This window comes from Gossypium arboreum, chromosome 13, assembly GCF_025698485.1.
Source record: "Gossypium arboreum isolate Shixiya-1 chromosome 13, ASM2569848v2, whole genome shotgun sequence".
Classification (NCBI taxonomy): Eukaryota; Viridiplantae; Streptophyta; class Magnoliopsida; order Malvales; family Malvaceae; genus Gossypium; species Gossypium arboreum.
Window position 1 is genome coordinate 12478547 of NC_069082.1, and position 18827 is coordinate 12497373.

Genomic DNA, 18827 nt, shown 5'->3' on the forward strand with positions numbered 1-18827 from the left:
TTTTTAACTGAAAACTAAATTGGGGTAATAGGCTGTACAGAATGAAAATACAAGGGTCAAATTAATAAAATAAGAAGACAAGTACGAAGGTGATAATTTAACTACAGTAAATGACAAAAGAGGTATTAAGTGAATTAAATATTATGAACTTTATTTAAATATAATTAAATATAAATTATAATTTTATGTTTCTTTTTGGGTTTTGAGTTTTGTTTTTGGATTTCGGTTTTGATTTTTAGATTTGAGTTTTAAGTTTCGAATTTTGGATTTTAAATTTGACTTTTTTTTTGTATTTTTTTAGGCTTCATAATTATAATTAATATGTACTTTTTAAATAAAAGTTACTTAAATTATTGAAAACCCTTCCATATTTTTTGTTTTACACCAATGGTGTGCCATTTTTTTTTTTTTTTTGTTTTTAACATTAATCTCATTATAAGTTTTTATTATATTTGTTTTTTTATACAATGCCTAGAACTATTTATAACCCCCATCAACCCTTAAATAGGAGGATAATGCGCTTTAACACGCTCGAACTCACATCCTCCTCCACTAACAACAATACCGATACTAATCAAGCTAAAACTTAATCGACTGATGTGCCATTTTGTTATAATTGATGGTGCATGAAACCAAATATCCTCCCAAATAAACGTATGGATAAAAAATATAAGAATTTTTTTGTTAATATAATGATTGAGATGGTGTCAATTAACTTGTGACAACAAACTTATGCAAACACTTAATATTTGTACATATAATGAATTTAAAATAGTAAGTAAAATAATATTTTAAAAAAGAAAAATATTTGATATATTATAAATGGAGTTTTAGACACAATTATTTTTAAATATGCTTGTGAAATTAATATATATATATATATATATATATATATATATATATATATATATATATATATATATATATATATATATACTGTTAGTGTATCAAATATTAATATTCTAAAAATATAAAACTAATTAATAAATTTTGTTAAACTTAATAGAAATGATATATATATATATATATAAAATAAAAGACTAAATTACTAATTAATAGTTGTAATATATTGATAATTTTTTTAAAAAACTGTTTCTTATCCAATACATGAAAAAATTGATTAAGTGCCAATTTAACATTGTTTCTCAAAATTATTTTTGGACCAAAAAGTACTTTTGAGATAAAAATATTACTAAATAAGATGCTTTTTAACTTTTAAAATATTATTGAGACAAAAAAAGACTTTATAAAAATACTTTTTAACAAAAAAAACAGAAGGATAAAATTTTGAATTTTACTTAAAAGTATTTTTTAACCAAAAAAAAAAAAGTTTAATGGTGAAATGCGGTGTGAGTTATAACAACATTTGACATGAAGTGTAGCAAATAAAAAACAGCATCAGAATTCCAAATAGAATTAAAATGATTTCCCGTTGGAGTGAAAGTACAACACAGCTACTATTTCATTTTCGAACATGTGTTTCATCATTGCAAATATATCACTAAATTCCAAATGGAATAGTGATTAAAATATCATAATTTAGAGGCAAATATGAAGGGGAGGGGCTTGGCCACCAAATTGATTTTGTTTTTAGTTTTCTCCCCCATAAAAATGAAATAATTTATGTTTAATCTTTTAAATATATAAAATTATAAATTAACACATAATAAATTTATATTCTGGTCTATGAAAAATTTATAATTAAATTTCAACCCCTGCAAAAAGAATTCTGAATTTGCTCCTGTTATAATTCATTCAATCTTATCATGAGTGGATGGTTCAGTATCATCCTTTTTAGACATCGATTAATTTATTAAAGTTTTGTCAGGGTTAAATGTGTCTCTAAAAATTTGAGCTTATGTCTTCAAACACAAAGGAATTAATGCAAAATGAATAGCAATTAACTTAAATAAAAATTAATTAAAACTACTTGCGTATGAGTGGAAAAAATTTAGTAAAAAAACTTTTAAGATCGGTAAATGTATCACAAATGTTTATATATTAAAAGTTAGATTGCATTTTTGTCCTCTTTACTTAAAAATGGATAAATTAATCATTTTATATTAGATTAAAGAGTAAACCAGTCAGTCTGTTAAAATTTTCATACATTTTTATTATAAAAAACTGGTCCTTGTACTTTAGTACGAGATACACGTGACATATTACGTGTAATTTTCTAGTTATCTATTAGTCACATCAGTTTTCAACAAGAAAAATGAATGTAATTTTTAACAAAAAAATTAATTTAATTATTAACCCAACATATAAAGATTAATTTATTAATTTATTTTAAATAAAAAATAAAAAAGAAAATGCAATCCGGAGATATTTTTAGCCTCAAGAACCAATAGATCATAAACATTCTACATCAGTGTATAAAATGCAGGCCAGGCATAAGGAGGTTCTATCCTTGAGCAAGAAGCAAGAACCAAAATGAATAATTGGTAGCTTTAAGACTTGGGAAACAGATTGAAGCAAAAAAAAAAAAAAAAATCAAACTCAAAAACTGAATAGTAGTAATTGGGTTAGCCCCGACAAATAATAGAGTGTAGGCTTTTCCTTCTCTCACAACTGACAACGCTTATCCTTCGATCAATCTTCGTCACGCCCCTCCCCATACTAATGAGATTGTCTAAACATTCATTTCACAACATCCTTATTTATTTGATTATTTAATATGCTAAGTTTTGTGGATTTTTTTTTTCTGGTCATATTATGAGAGAGATTATTCCAATTATGGATTTAGAATACATAATTTAAAAAAGGAATGAGATTTATGAATACAGATTTAGTCTTAAGATTATCTGAAAGTGCGATTGCTTAGAATTTAAGACGGACAAAATTTAAAATATGATTTTTCAACTTTTATGGGCCTAAAAAATTCTTTTTTGAACTTTTAAAATAAAAAATTTTACCAACTTCTAATGAGCCTAAAAAACTTTTTTTTTAGTTTTTAAGGGCCCTAAAAGAATTTTTCTAATTTTTAAAAATTTAAAATTCTATTTTATTATTTTGTTTAAGATCCTAAAAATAACAAAAAGGCTTGATGAATATAGAGATAGAATTTTGAATATCATGTTAATTGATTTGAAATTTACACAATTTCATTATTAAAATAGTGACGTGATCAAGTAAACATGCTATTGATTTTATAGAGAACTGAAAGTGATATTTCGTGTATTATGAAACTCAAACTTAGATGCTTGTTAAGTTACTAATCAACACTCAATCATCTTAACTATATTATGTCAGATGATTTTTAATATTTATTTAAGAACTTAACTTGATCAAGATGTTTTAAAAGTTAATTTTACCCTTAATAATAATAATAATAATAATAATAATAATAATAATAATAATAATAATAATATACCATATCATATTTTTTTAGAGAGAATGAACAATATAATATATCAAGAAATACTAAGTTAGCTTTTATGATTATTTTAAGGGAATAAATTATATCAGGATCAATTTTAGGCATCAATAAAATAGTGTCACGTCATTAAATTTTAAAGATAATAAAATATTATTATACACTCATCTATATCTAATATCTTCTCCAACTTAATTTAACTTTAGTAAAGTTAAATTACTTAAAATTATTAATTTTTAAATTAAAATTTTAATCATTTTTTCCATAAATTGATATTTTTATTTTTGTGCAACCAATTTAAAAAATTAGTAAATTTTGTGCAATTCTTTTTCCATGTTACATATAATTTTGGTAATTATTTTACCCTATACTCAGAACCTTGAACCTTAAATCTTGAACCCCAAACCCCAAGATTTAGGGTTTGAGATTTAAGGTTTAAGGTTTGAGTTTGGGTTTGGGTTTGGGGTTTGAGGTTAAGTTTATGATTCAAGAGTTTGAGGTTTATGATTTGAGTTCAATGTTTAAGGGTTTCGGGTTATGGGTTATGAGCTCGGGTTTATGATTTGAGTTCAATGATTTGGGGTTATGAGTTTGGTGTTCATGTTTAGGTTTGTTGTTCTATATGTTGGGTTTAAGGTTTGAGATTCTAGATTTAGGGTTTAGGGTATAAAAATTTTCAAAACCATGCGTAAATGACATAGAAAATTTGTTGAAATATCATTAAATAATTAGAAAGGGACCATGAATAATGTAGTGGGAAGGGTCCACAAAATATTTTCTCTATAGATAAGTGTATGATAATAGTTTCATGTCTTTAAAATTTGATGATGTGTCTAAAAACCTTAATTTTTAGGATCGTCATTATGTAAATTATTCTCATTTTTTTAACTCTAACAAACAAAGAAATAAAATCAAATAGTCAAAAGATTTGCCAACTCTCGAAATATGTAAGTCCCACAATCAAGTTTTGTATAGGATTTTAAAAATTAATTATTTATTTTATAAAATTTTAAAACCTTAAACTTTAAATTTTAAAACCTAACCAAATTATAAACACTAAATTCTAAACTCTAAATATGAAACACTAAATTTTACTCAAGTTTTTTTGGATAATGAAAATTTAGTCAACTTTAAACCTTAAGGTTAAAACATTACAAAATTTATCTAGAAAGTGCATTAAATTAATTAGAATTTCCTTTAAAATAGATAATATGATATATTATTATTAGGTGCTTAAAATTATTTTTTAAAGATAATTTTAATTTATATATATTATAGATTTACTCATTTAGTGTCACCTTTTAACTAGGTCTTAACTCAATTGAGTAATTATCAAAATCTTTATTTTATCTATACTATGGTTATGGGATTTATTGAGTTGATGTCGTCCTTCATTAGGTCTCAATTCTCAATTGAACAATTACTCAAAACCCTTTCTTTTTATGTGTACTATATCTAAGGGGTTTATTGAGTTGGTGTTATCCTTCAACTGGATCCAATTTAATTGAACAATTATTAAAAACCATTCATTTTATAAAATAATAAATATTATCGTGAGAATATTTTTGTCATTTGGAAATTTTAAAAAAAATTGATAGGATTTGAACCCCAAATCTCATTATTATCAATGTTTTTACTATGTCTTCTTAAAACAACTTTTTATAAATATGTTTATTATATAATTTTTTTCATATGAGTAGGAATGGCAATGGAGCGGAGTGGAGACAAATATTGTCAAATCCATCACTGCTCCACAGTTAGCCGGTCTGTTCTATCACTCGCCCCACTCCACTATAGATGGACAAAATAACTTATTTGACCCTCCAACTTTAAAAAAAAAATTATTTTAGTTTTTCATTTAATTTTTCGTCTCTTTTAGCTATTAAATAGTATTGTTTGTCAAATCACCTCAAAATATATGAAAAAGTTAATGTCTGTTAACTTTACTGACATAGTATCCACGTATATGCTACTTATCAATTACTTAATTTTAAAAATTATATAATTTTTAAATAATTTTAATAATTTTTATATTTTTGAATTTTTAAATATTAAAAAATTAATTATTGATATGATATCCACACGATAATCCACTTGTGTTTCACGTTAGCAACATTAATAAAAGTTAACCTTTTCATTTATTTTAGGATAATTTTTTATTAATTTTAAGGTGATTTAATAAATAAAATCAAAGGCTAAACATAAAAATTTAAATAAAAGATTAAAATATATTTTTAATAAAATTGGAGTACAAAATAAAGCAGTATCCCTTTAATATATAAGACAGCAAGGAGCTTAGAGATTTAACACCCCACGTTGTGAGTCACGTGTATGGTTCCAAATCATTGTGCTGTCCAAAACACGACCTGACAACAAGTTGGGAAAGAACTTTGTGTGTCAAATTTTGTTAAAACATGGAAAGCCGGGACACGTTGATTAATGCAGTTTCCGTAGTAGTTATGCCCCTCTTTTTCTTTTTTCTCCAAGATAAAAGCTATTAATATCTTCAGGATCTACCACATTGTTGTCTTAATGGTAAAACTTGTGTCCACCACCCGTACCTGTTCAACTCCTATCTGTTTGGAGTAATTAATAGATACCCCTTTATTCATTTGTTTTATAAATTCTACCCAGTTAAAGAAAATCCACTCATCCCGTGTTTTTACACAGTATATAACAATAATCCTTCTCATTTTACAGTTTACCCAGAAGAGATGAATCATCCACCTGTACTAAAAATGGAATGCTTGGTTCCAATCATCAACACTCTGAAATGGACATTAGCATTCACTCATCCCTCATAATAATAATAATGCAGGTTAATTATCTAAGTTGCAAAATGAAAAAAAAAAGAAGAAGAAAAAGCATCAACCTAAACTCTAAAATATGTTTTTTTCCCTATTACACCTGAAATCGATGGTATTTTTGATAGTGGGAAGAGAAAAGGAATAATATGTGAAATTAAAGAGCACTTGGTAGATAAGCCTGTGTTGTTGTTAATTGTAAGCAGTGCTGTGGAACCTTTTAATGGTGCAAAGATTAAGGATTCGAAGGAGGATATGGTTGTTGGTGCACCTTGGAGTCTTGAATTGGCCAAGTGCTGCTCCATTCCCTATGAAATAATCCAAAACCTTGTTGAAAGTCCCTGTTTCCACAATGCAAAGCTCTAAAGGTCCAATGGAGTTGGTTCTCCTGGACACAACATAGCCGTGATCCACAAAAGAAGCATCCATTACGCCACAGCACTCACCTAGCACCCTCTCCTCCACTTCCCCTTTTATTTCCCAGTAAATCATGTAGTGCCCTGGTTGATGCATCACCTCCGCATGGCTCGTGAAATCAACCAGCTCCCCTCCATACTTGTTTAGCACCTCTGACCCTCTTTCTACCGCCAGCTGCAGGTCATTTTCTGTGTTCTTGTCTATGTTAACCGTTAATATTAGCTCCCTCCTGAATATGAAATTTAATTTCGGGGTCCCATTATGAAATCCAGCCACTTCCACCACATCTCCTAGCCGATATCTGTAAAGCCCTGACAAGAATTACATACAAGTGAAACAAGTTATCTAATCATCCATCCAACCATCTTCAAAAGAAGGAAACTTAAGCGAAGTGCAGTCGGACATGGATGTAACAATCATGTTAGACCATCTCATAATTAAATTAGTGAAAGAAACATGAGCATATATAATATACCAGTAAAAGTTGTAAGGACAAGCTCATATTCTTGTCCAATCTTGACTTGGGAGAGTGGGACTGGTTCATCTTCTATGTAACCAACTGTGCCGGAAGTCAAATCTTGCTTCTTTTTGTTCAGGGGTATAAACTCGAAATAAGAAAAAGTAGGGATTACAGCAAAATTGACATCTTCAGGCGGCAAACAAGGATCCAAGTTCACCCCAATCCAACCCTCGGTTGACCCGTAGTCAGCACTCACTAGCGGTAACGAGGCAGCATAGTGCCTAAGCTTCTTCAAGTAGGGTTGCATTGAACCGGTCATGATAGAGTACACATACTTTGCATTCGGCCACAGCCTGGGAACGATGCCATACCAGTTGGAAGCTTTGGAGTCCCTGCAAATGGCTTCAATCTGTGATGCCAAACATGGGCTTGGAGAAATTATATCCAACACGGCTTTTCGCATCCTGGGCAGTGTTATCCTTGAGCTCAATGTGCCGTCCTTGATATCACTGCATATTTCTTCCCATTGCTCTTCAAAAGTGGCAAAGGCTTGGACTATGCTGTAAGCGAAGGTTGAGGCGATTAACTCGACCTCATCCCAAAACAAGAGGCCGAGTAATAGATGGCAATAAGTAGATTGTTTATAATCTCCCCCGAAAATCACTTCCTGTGGGCTGCAAGTGAATGACTTGGTCTTCTCCTGTTTGATGTTGTATTCTTCACTAGCATAATAGTGGGTGGTTGCTGTTCCCGCTGTTAATCCTCCCTTTGTTTTTAACTGTTTACTGCTGTATATGAACTCCAAGATTCTTCCACCTTCTCTTATTGGATAAACCCTTTAAAAAAATACAAAAAAAGTATGGGAATAATGGGATCAGCACGCATTGCAAAACAAATTATACATTTATATCTGAGTATGGGATGGATGACCTTGATCTGTAAGCTGCTGCCAACCTATATATATGCAAGGTGGTCTGGGAGCTATGGCGAGTAAAGGGTAAAAGCTTCTGTCTCCCTTCTGTGGTACCGGAGCTACAAACAAATTGCAGATAAGCCGTAATAAAAACGTTATGAGAGACGGATCCAAGGCAAGAGTCTCATCTAAAAGATGGCTTTTTGGGACAGTGAAGACCCGAAACATAAAGGAAAAAAGAAAAAGAGAAAAGGAGTACTGAAAAAGATGTTACCTTAGAGAGAGAGTAGTAATAGGTTGTTGGGTGAGAATAGGAGCAGTGTCCCCATCTGCAATTCGTTGAATAAAAGGCTCAAAATCTGCATGGGAGGCTAGAGGAACTAAAGAGGCGTAAAGAGATTCCAATGCACAAGCATCCATGTCCTGGATCTTCATGTCCCCAAACCATTTTTTCAGGTACTCCACACCATAGTTGAGATGAAGAATCTGACCAAGTGTCTCCGTCTGGACCATGGCGGCGTTCTTCGATACACTATCGAACCAACTGATAATTTCGTACTGGTAGTTACCATCGGCATTGCCATTACTGGTCACAACTTGAGCTGCTTCCATCAAGCGCTGCAAAAGCAACAGAGGAGCCTAAAACAAAAACCAAAGAAATGAGGAATACGTGTGCATATATATTGGTGTAGCAGGTTGTGGTTTTTTGGGTGTGTGCGTCTCAGAATCAGAAATACACAAAAGGAAAGGAGGGAGCCCACGGTCGAAAATCTCACATTCATGCCTGTGGCCTAATTATAATAGCTAAGGTCATTGTCCCTTATTGAAAGGCTCAACAAACCTCCATTTGTTTGCAGAAGTTCCATCATGGAATTTGTACGATGGGTTATAGACCACAAGTGACGGAGTTTATCATTTCAGATAGAGATTCTCCTGGATTTGGAGTAAAATATGGCTGGGACCAAACCCAATCATAGTTTCCCTCCATGTTCATAATTAAGCCATCGATTGAAAGTGATAAAGTTTCTTCCCCATTTGTGGTTATGCTATATGTATGTATTACTTCCATTTGCCAAGATGATGTTTTTTTCCTTTTACATTTCCATGATACCGGAGATTCTGCTTTTCTTTTGCTTCATTATCTTTCCCTGTTCTAAATTAAAGGTTTAAAAGGGATGGTCGTAAATATTTATATTTTATCCCCCTCAACCCTGCAGCTTGGATTTATACCGTCCAATTCTAAAATCATTACTTTTTTGTTCTTCAAAGTTTCGGCTCTGCCCTTATTTAACAAATTTCCTCAAACTTAACGTTTAAAATTTCTTCAACACACAACGCGGTCAAAATTAAAGACACTAGAGTTCTTCATGCCAAAAGTGAGATGGTTTAAGGTAGATCCAAAATGTAAGTTTAGAAAATGGATCAGATTTCGGATAAGGTGTTTTTTTTGTTCGGATCCGATTTGACTTGAATTTTTAATAAATTTTTTTTGTTATTTTTGCTGTTATTTTTTTATATTTTATTGTTATTTTCTCACTTTTTGTTATTATTTTATTATTATATTGTTATTATTTTTTTGTTAATGTTTATATATTGTATAACACTTGTTTATTGTTAATTTTATTATTATTTTAGAAATATTTGCTTGTTAAGAGATATTTATCCAAAGTTATTTAAGTGTAAAGATTTTTTAAATTTATTTTTAATTTGTTAAGAAATATTTATTTTAATCTTTTAGTGTATTTGATGTATTATATTTTTAAAATTTTCTATATAAAAAATAAAACAAGTTGAGTTGAACTTAAATTTTAATATTTTTATTTAGATTGAAATTATAAAAATTATCCAAAAGAACCTAATCGAAACTAAACAATCAAACTTAAAATTTTTTTAGTACCCAATTCAAATCCGATTTTACCACAAACAACTGTATACCACGTTGAAGCTGAACGAGGTGAACATTAATTGGTGTTTTGATGTGTAAATTGGTTGAATGAAATTTAAAAGAGGCAAAAAGGAATCAGTGAGACTGTGTAAAGTGATAAATTTTTCTTTTTCATAAAAAGCATACTGTAATCCGATATTATCCTAATCAGAATGATCTTCAATAAGCCAATAATAGAAGTTTAAGAAAAAAAAAAACTCAAATTTGAAATTCTGGTACTACACGAAACCTCCCTATCCATGGCCGCTCTCAACAGTATCGCCTGCCGTAAACCCATCGTTAAATCCCAGAGTTTCCCCGATTTCTCTCCAATTCTCCCCTCCACTCGTCTCTCTCACAAAACCAGCTCAAACCTGTTAAAGCTCAACCCCAAAAACAGAAGAAATTGGGTCATTCAATCAGTCACAGAGGACAAAGAATTGGCTCCAAAGAAGAACAGTCATTCCCATGAACCTAAGAAGCTTTTGTTCCCAAATGGCTCCAAAACTTTGGAGGCTTCTTCTTCAGAGGTTGGAGGCGGTCACGGTGATGATGGTGATGGCCATGATGATGTCGAGAAGTTGAGTAGTAGAGCAATCAATGCCTCTATTGTTCTTGGATTTGGCACGCTTGCTGTATCCAAGTTGCTTACAATTGATCATGATTACTGGCATGTAAGTTTTCTCCTAGGTTTTTCATTTTTTTTGCATTTTAATTTTATTTCCTGTTTTACTTAGAGTTGAATAATGATTCGTTTCAAAAGAGCTTTCCTTTGGTATGCTCTTGTTTTGAGAAGGGTATTTTCGTTTGGTAGTAGTTTTCCTTGGTTTCACTTCTCTCTCTGCTAGAGTTGGTTAATCTCTTTCGTTCGTCATTTTATGATTTTATTCTTGAAAATTGTTGAGGTGTTTATAACTTTCTAAACTAACCATGAAATCTGAAACTTTGCTTGTAAAAAAAAAGGGGGTCTTCATTTATGATTTGTGCTTTCCTGGAAATTTGAGGTTTTATGCAGATTAGCTTTCAAAAACCAAGTGAAAGCTGGAGTCCTCAAAATAAAATGAAGTGAAAATCTAAGTGCTACAATATTGTTTTTTTTTCCTATCTCAGTATTTATTTGATTCTTATGAATGATTAACAGGGATGGACACTTTATGAGGTACTCCGATATGTTCCAGAACATAATTGGATTGCATACGAACAAGCTCTTAAAGCCAACCCAGTGATAGCCAAAATGGCAATAAGTGGGATAGTCTATTCAATAGGAGATTGGATTGCACAAGTAGTTTCTCTCTCTTCTCCACTCTCTCTATTAATCCTTTAAACTTAAACATATATTGCATTCAGCTCATATTGTATAGCCTGTGTGTAGTGTTATGAAGGAAAGCCTCTTTTCGACTTTGACCGGACACGTATGTTCAGATCGGGCCTTGTTGGATTTACTCTTCATGGATCCCTTTCTCATCATTATTACCAGTTTTGTGAGGTAATACTTGTGGTTCATGGTTTATATGTTTTGCTGCTTTGAGTCAATTTTTTTCCATGGAGCACTGAAACACTTTGAGTTCCAGGCTCTGTTTCCTTTCAATGACTGGTGGGTGGTTCCAGCAAAAGTTATCTTTGATCAAACAGTTTGGGCTGCAATCTGGAACAGTATATATTATGTAGTTTTGGGGTTCTTGCGTTTTGAGTCCTCGGCTAATATCTATAAAGAACTGAAGGCAACATTTTGGCCTATGCTGACTGTAAGAAGCTTTTCTTCTGTTTCTTTTGATGCATATTTTAGGTGTCAATGGTTGTGGTATGCATTGCAAACGATGTAGTCTACTCTACCCATGATTTTTGATAGGCTGGAATTCTATTTCATGCTTTATTTGTTAGAGCAGGATTTATCATATATGCTCCTTTTTCTTTTACATTAATCACTGTCAATGTAAAATGTCTACCTCTTCTCCATGATGTATTGGAGGATTCAAGCTTTCTTAACAGGTCGACCTTAAAATCGGCTTAGAAAAAATGCTGTGCGGAGAAGGAGAAATCTGTATATTTTAATTTAGTACTATATAACTGACCTCAAGCTACATCATAGCTAACTGTGAAACCATGCCTATGCTGAGAACTGTTTTGATTGATTTCTGCTGATAGGGTGAATGGAGAAGTTGTGTATTTCTCTTTTATAATCTCCATGGTTATTTTTGATGAAATCTCTATGGCTTTTTGGTAAAAATGAAAAATCACAAAGGAAAGTGCATTTGATGAAACATTTCACCAACATTGGCACACTCCGAAAATTTTCTATGCTGTTAGCAACCGGGGTTGCTCTGTCAAATCTACCCTGGGTTTCCATATTGGAAATTTGACTGTTATGTTTGTTCTGTACTTGAGTTTGATGAATGTGCAGTTAACACCTTTTTTATTTGTATATCATGCTAAACATGATTTATTACTAATAAATTACACACACTTCACAGGCAGGTTGGAAGCTTTGGCCATTTGCTCATGTGATTACCTATGGTGTCATACCTGTTGAACAAAGGCTCCTTTGGGTTGATTGTGTGGAGCTTATCTGGGTAACAATATTGTCAACGTACGTATCTCTGCCATCTTGTCTAATATGTGAAGACATATGCCACTGTTTCTGCAGCACATTCTTAGTATATCATTTAGTTGCTACAACCATATAATCATTTATTAGGTGTTGTGTGTACTTTTCACTATATTTTCTGTACTCGTCTTGTCTCCTGCATTCTTAACAACCAAATTGCAGAACCAGGATTATATGCTATTCTGGCTTCTTACTTTTTATCCTTTTCTCATTAATCCCTGTATGATTGTTGGCCATTTTTCTCTCTAGTTGGTCTATCTTTTTGACAAATCTTCATACATGGTACAACTACATATTCGCTTGTCATATAAACTGATACAAATTCCACGGTAATATGTTTTGAATAGCGTGCAACAGAATTTAATCATTTTTCTGTTTCTTTCCGTGCTTGTTATATTTGTTTCGATTGGAATTTCTTTCTAACGCGGGCTGGTGTTTTCATCTTGAAGTTATTCTAATGAGAAATCAGAAGCACGTATAACTGAGCCAATGATGGATGCAGACTCGAATTCATTAAACAATCCTCCTGAGGTAGAGCTAGAAGAATGTTTTGCATCCTTTGGCATATATTTTGAATGATAAATGAAGTTTACATAGTAATTGATTTATGGTACTGAAGTTCATCTCTAGGCATTCACTTCCTTTTCATGTTGTACTAATGTATTTCAATCTTCAATTTTATTTGTCAGGAATAAACGAATCGATATCTCAGTTGTAAAGAGAGATGAGAAACATCATTTAGGCGACTTGGAGGATTCCTTGTAGTGACTGGTGAAAGAGTAAAGTTCCCTACCAAGGAATTTCACCCCATGTACAATTTTTATGCTTTTTTCCTACATTAGTCTTTCAGGTAAAGCAGAGCATAGTGGGGATATTATTTGTATCAAGAGAAGTGTAATAATATGGACATAGCAACATTCCATCCTTACCCTTGTATGATTTATACTGATGTATTAAGTGGAAGAAACTGACGGTTACATACTACCAACTTGCCAGCCGTCCAGAAACAATTCGCTGTGGTTGGTGGCAATACAAAAGAAAAGAGAAGAAAGCATTAAATACATCCGTACTGATTCTTATTAGAGGTGATAATAAGTAGACTCTAATTCAAATAAAAAATTTAAGTTTATTTGTGAGGTATGGGCCCGACTGAAAAATGAGTTTAAAAATTTTATTAAATATGATTTAATTAAAATGTTAAAATTTGGATTTAATTTGATTTGTTCATATTAAATTTTTTATATTATATTATATTTTACATAAATTTTAAATATATATAATATATTAAAATATTAAAATAAATATTTTTGAATAAATTAAAAATAAAAATTTAAAAGTATGTATATTTAAATAATAATAAGATAGATGTAATATAATAAGAAAATATCTCTAAACTAATAACAAAATTAACAATAAAACTAGTGTTATATAATATTTAAACAATAATAACAAAATAATAGTAACATAATAGTGCAATGATAGTACAATAAAGAGAAAACAACGAGAAAATATCATTGAAATAAAAAAAAGACAAATCTTTTTTTTTTTATCATTTAGGGAATTTGAGCCAGGTTGAGCTCGGGCAAAAATATCTTACTTAAAGTTCGGTTCGTTTTTAAAATATATTTTTTTAAAATTTATTTTTTGAACCTATATTTTTACCTTAATTCTCTTACTTTTATGGTAAATTGAGTAACTCCACCTATAAGCAAATTTAATTCCTATCATTAAAGAAAACAAAACAAAACCTAAGAAAAACAATTAAACCTAAAGAAACACAACTAGAGGTGTTCATGGGTCGGGCCAGGCTGGGTTTGAGTTGGACTTAGTTAAAAAATTAGGCCCATTTATTGGGCTCAAGCTGGCTGGGCCCAAAATAGGCCAAAATTTTTTTCAAACCCGACTCAGATAAAAATACTAAAACCCGAGTCCAAGCCGGTCCACCAGTATTAATTTTTATATTATTTTTAAATATATAATACATTAAAAACACTAAAACATCAAAATAAATATTTTTCAACAAATTAAAATAAATTTTAAAAACTATGTAGACTTAAATAACACTAAGATAGATGCAACTTAACAAGTAAATGCCTCTAAAATAATAAAAAATTAACAAATACCTTTAAAATAATAACAAAATTAACAATAAAATAAGTTTTATACAATATTTAAACAATAACAACAAAATAGTAGTAACATGATAATAAAATGGTAGTAAAATAGGGAGAAAACAATAAGAAAATAACATTCAAAAATAAAAAAAATAATTTTTTGTCCTTGAGTGAATTCGGGCCGGGCCAGACCTGGACTAAAAATACCTTACTCAATGTCAGACCCATTTTTTAAACGGGCCTTATTTTTTGTCGAAACCTATTTTTTAAATTTATATTTTTACTCAAACACTCTTACATTTTGAGCAGGCCTTCGGGTCAAGGTAGCTCGGCCATCAACACTTCTAAAAACAGCAGACCAATCGATTTTTGTCGGCAAGAGTTGTTTGACTTATGATTTAAACTTGTCGATGAATCTCTGCCAATAAACTTATTAATGATTCCTTCATTAATGATCTATATGCCATGGGTGATGGGTTGAGTTAGATCAACATGGTTGGACTTTTTAGGCAGAGGTATTTTTGTGTGGACTTGTCAAATACGAGATATTTTCCTGTGAAGTTGTCAAATTCTAAACAGACCGTGAAAAATAATCTTAAAAAATTGTTGGAGATATGTAACGACGCTTTCCTTAAAAAATAAAAATTAATTTATCCAATCCAAATTATTCAAATCTTAGATTCGGTCAACAACTAAGCAACTGCAGGTATCATTGTCCTCTTTTATGCCAGAAAGACATCAGATTATGATAAAAGCTAACCTGTCCAATGGCAAGTGGACTGTTTGCAGTCGAAATTTTTAATTACTATTTTGATTTTATTTGAACTTCATCCACTACTAACTGGCCACAACGAAGTGATAATAATAAAAATAGTCCATGCACAGTTCACGTTTTAAATTAATTTAACATTTCAAGGAATATAACAATATTAAATCTCATACATTATCAATAAGCATTATATAATACATACATGATTGCGCTTTAAATAGCTTTGATCCGATTACCAGTATACGTGCACAAAAAGAAAAAAAAGCTTCATCCACCACTCTAAACAATGGAAAAGATTCAGCACAACCATGTACAAGCTAAAGGACTAAAGCTTCATGTTGCCCAGATTGGAACTGGTTAGACAATTCTCTTCTTTACATTTGCTTATTTTATATATATAGTGTACGTAATTTGACTAATTAATAATACTTGTGGCTAGCTAGCTTCTAATGATGATGGGGGTGTGGGCATGCAGGTCCCAAAGTGGTGGTATTCTTGCATGGGTTCCCGGAAATTTGGTATTCATGGAGGCACCAGATGGTTGCGGTGGCTAATGCTGGCTATCGAGCTATTTCCATTGATTTTAGGGGCTATGGACTCTCAGAGCATCCATCAGAACCAGAGAAGGCAACCTTTAATGATTTTGTTGATGATGTCGTTGCCGTTCTCGACTCTTTGGGCATCACTAAGGTACCATTAATGGCTTTGATGTGTATAAGAGCTAAATTCAGCACATATGTTGAAGCTTCTTTTTTTAACTGTTGAAACCAGGCGCATCTTGTTGCCAAGGATTTTGGGGCCTTTGTAGCAGCCATGGTGGGCATACTTCACCCTGATAGAGTGTCCACCATCATTTTACTAGGCGTTCCTTTCCTGCTACCAGGTCTCTCTCCACTCCAGTCTCAACTTCATCTCATTCCACCAGGCTTTTATATGCTAAGATGGATGGTAAGTAATTTCATTTCATCTGCTGCTAATCTTTTTCAATCCCATCTCTCGTTTCCATCATGTTGTGTTGTAAATTACCTGCAGGTGCCAGGAGGAGCTGAAGCAGATTTTGGCCGCTTTGACACAAAGACGGTTATTCGCAAGGTTTATATTATGTTCTCTGGAAGTTTACCCCCGGTTGCTGCTGATAATCAAGAGATAATGGAATTGATCGACTCATCTGCACCTCTCCCACGATGGTTGAGCGAGGAGGATCTTGCAGAATATGGTTCTTTATACGAGAAAAGTGGATTCCGCACGGCACTGCAAGTTCCATACAGGTAAGCCTGCATACATGGATGAAGCATGATTGATTATGTTCCAATAAGTCAAACCAGTCCTATGCCATAACTGGTGTGTTTTGATCAAATATGTATTTTATACATATATATTCTTATCTTACATGCAGGACTATGATGCTGCCCTGTGGGCTGGATGATGGGAAAATCAGAGCTTCAGGACTTGTGATCATGGGAGAGAAGGACTATATCATGAAATTCCCAGGGCTGGAAGACTATATCAGGAGCGGCAAAGTCAAGGAGTTTGTGCCCAATTTGGATGTCACATTTTTGGCACAAGGGACCCATTTCGTCCAAGAACAACTTCCTGAGGAGGTGAATCATCTCATTATCTCCTTCCTTAACAAGCACTGCGAATAGAGGAAACTGATGACCTAGTTGCTTCTTCATCTTCTTCCTTCTTCACCGCTGAATAAAAGGACCTCGTGCCATTTAAATAAAGAATAATATGACCTCAAAATGGTCAAATTTGAATGTATTGGGAGTTGAGAATCTTCATTTCAGTTCAATTAAGTATTCACTCTTACACCAAGATTAGCTGACGGTATCATTTAACAACCAAATCCAAATCAACAGGCTTGAGTGCCAAATTGGAAGCTTACAAGTATGCTACCAGCTCCATTAATTAAACGAAGCTAGAGAAAAAGATACCTGTAAAAAGAGCAGAATTTGTGAGGAAGATAAGAACGGCCACAAATTCCAATTTTGAGCTGATTAAAGTATTGGAGGTGGAAACATAGTGCGTTAGTATCAGGTTCACATACACTACAAATAAGAGACCAAATAATCCGGAACTTAAAGATGTATGCTTCAACCATTTCATAATTGCAAATAATTCATTGCAAGTGTTATCCAAAAGCATGTCTTCCAGGAAAGTAGACAAGCGTTACCTATTGTATTTTGTGTACAAATTAAAGCTCATATGCAGGGAGTTTGGGGCCCCAAGGGCTCAACCATGTCTAGGAGAAGATATAAGCTTGTGAGCCTGATCAAGCAAAATGCAAGCAAATGCTTTTGCCCTATAAAAAACCTTTACATTGCCTGTTTTTGGGTAGAGTGAAAGGAGAACACAAGCATTCCCACTAATGCCATGGCAAATTCCTACACGCTTCAGCAACCCGCGGTTCCACACCACCTCTGCTGCTTCAAGAATTTCATCATCTCCAAAGACCTAAAGAACACACAGATTCTAATGAATTCTAATTCCGTCACGATACAAAGATTGTGGTTTGTTGCTAATTTTATTTCTTTTAGTAGCAAAACCTTGAAGAAAGAATTACTTTGTATTGAACTTAAAGTTGCAAGCAAATACAAGTCAGGGTGAATCCATTAATGCTTAATATTTAATGATGGAAGTTATTCCAATAAATCTAGCAATTCTAGGACTAGGAATATGCCGTAGTTCTTTCTCTAGTAGCTATAATCTATCTATCTATCTATACCTAGATATTAAAACAATCCCAGAGGATTGTGACAAGTATGACGTGTTAGTAATGCTTGGTTATTTGTCAATGCATTAAGAGTAGTTTCAGTTAACATTTGTTCTTCATACAATATATTTCTTTCCTAGAGTTAACACATGGCGACATTTATGTTCTAATATTTTGTAATGTCCTAAACCCGACCTAAATGGATAGATCAAGTTTAAGGTGTCAATTGAACTTACCAGAAAACACATGCACACAAAGTCGATTTAACCAATGCATAGATACATCTTAAAACCACCAACCATTCAACACAATCCAATCTTAAAACTTTAAGTTGGAAACAAACAACAATTTTAAACACATACACATATATTTAAATATAGGACCATTAGATTACGAAGTCCCATGTCCGTCGGCCGCCTAGTTCAGGGAGGTTCCTAAAATTCATCCAGTGTAGTTAGTACATTGAAATCTAATGTAAAGTATAATTACTCAAAGTACATAAAATGACTCAGATATCACTAAGATTTCAAATAGCACACTCACTCTTATTCGATTAGATTAATAATTCCCAATAGTTTAGGATGCAGAGTAGTTCAAATACTCAGCAGATTAGATACACAAACAGATTCAGATGTAAATACAGATACAAATGCAATTATCCTACCCCCATCTGTTGTAGACCATCTCCGACCAATTTAACACACCAGTAGGTATATAATACCCTTCTAG

The 18827-nt window shown here is 32.1% G+C and overlaps 3 protein-coding genes across 3 annotated transcripts; 2 read left to right on the forward strand and 1 right to left on the reverse strand.

The window, feature by feature from the left end:
• Positions 1-5584: 5584 nt before the first annotated feature.
• LOC108461349 (indole-3-acetic acid-amido synthetase GH3.10-like) lies at positions 5585-9051 on the reverse strand. The gene is made up of 4 exons (XM_017761172.2): positions 8245-9051; positions 7988-8089; positions 7073-7893; positions 5585-6908 (listed from the first exon to the last, which is right to left on the reverse strand). The coding sequence occupies exons 1-4, from the start codon at positions 8580-8582 to the stop codon at positions 6373-6375; spliced, it is 1797 nt and encodes a 598-aa protein (XP_017616661.1). The 5' UTR covers positions 8583-9051; the 3' UTR covers positions 5585-6372.
• An 857-nt stretch (positions 9052-9908) lies between these two features.
• LOC108461350 (uncharacterized) lies at positions 9909-13562 on the forward strand. The gene is made up of 7 exons (XM_017761173.2): positions 9909-10568; positions 11036-11176; positions 11267-11380; positions 11466-11639; positions 12366-12481; positions 12949-13030; positions 13189-13562. Exons 1-7 carry the CDS (start codon positions 10155-10157, stop codon positions 13192-13194), a joined length of 1047 nt encoding a protein of 348 aa, XP_017616662.1. The 5' UTR covers positions 9909-10154; the 3' UTR covers positions 13195-13562.
• A 1998-nt stretch (positions 13563-15560) lies between these two features.
• LOC108463266 (uncharacterized) lies at positions 15561-17200 on the forward strand. Its single transcript, XM_017763214.2, has 5 exons — positions 15561-15738; positions 15858-16072; positions 16154-16330; positions 16415-16650; positions 16779-17200. The coding sequence occupies exons 1-5, from the start codon at positions 15669-15671 to the stop codon at positions 17026-17028; spliced, it is 948 nt and encodes a 315-aa protein (XP_017618703.1). The 5' UTR covers positions 15561-15668; the 3' UTR covers positions 17029-17200.
• The last annotated feature ends 1627 nt before the right edge of the window (positions 17201-18827 follow it).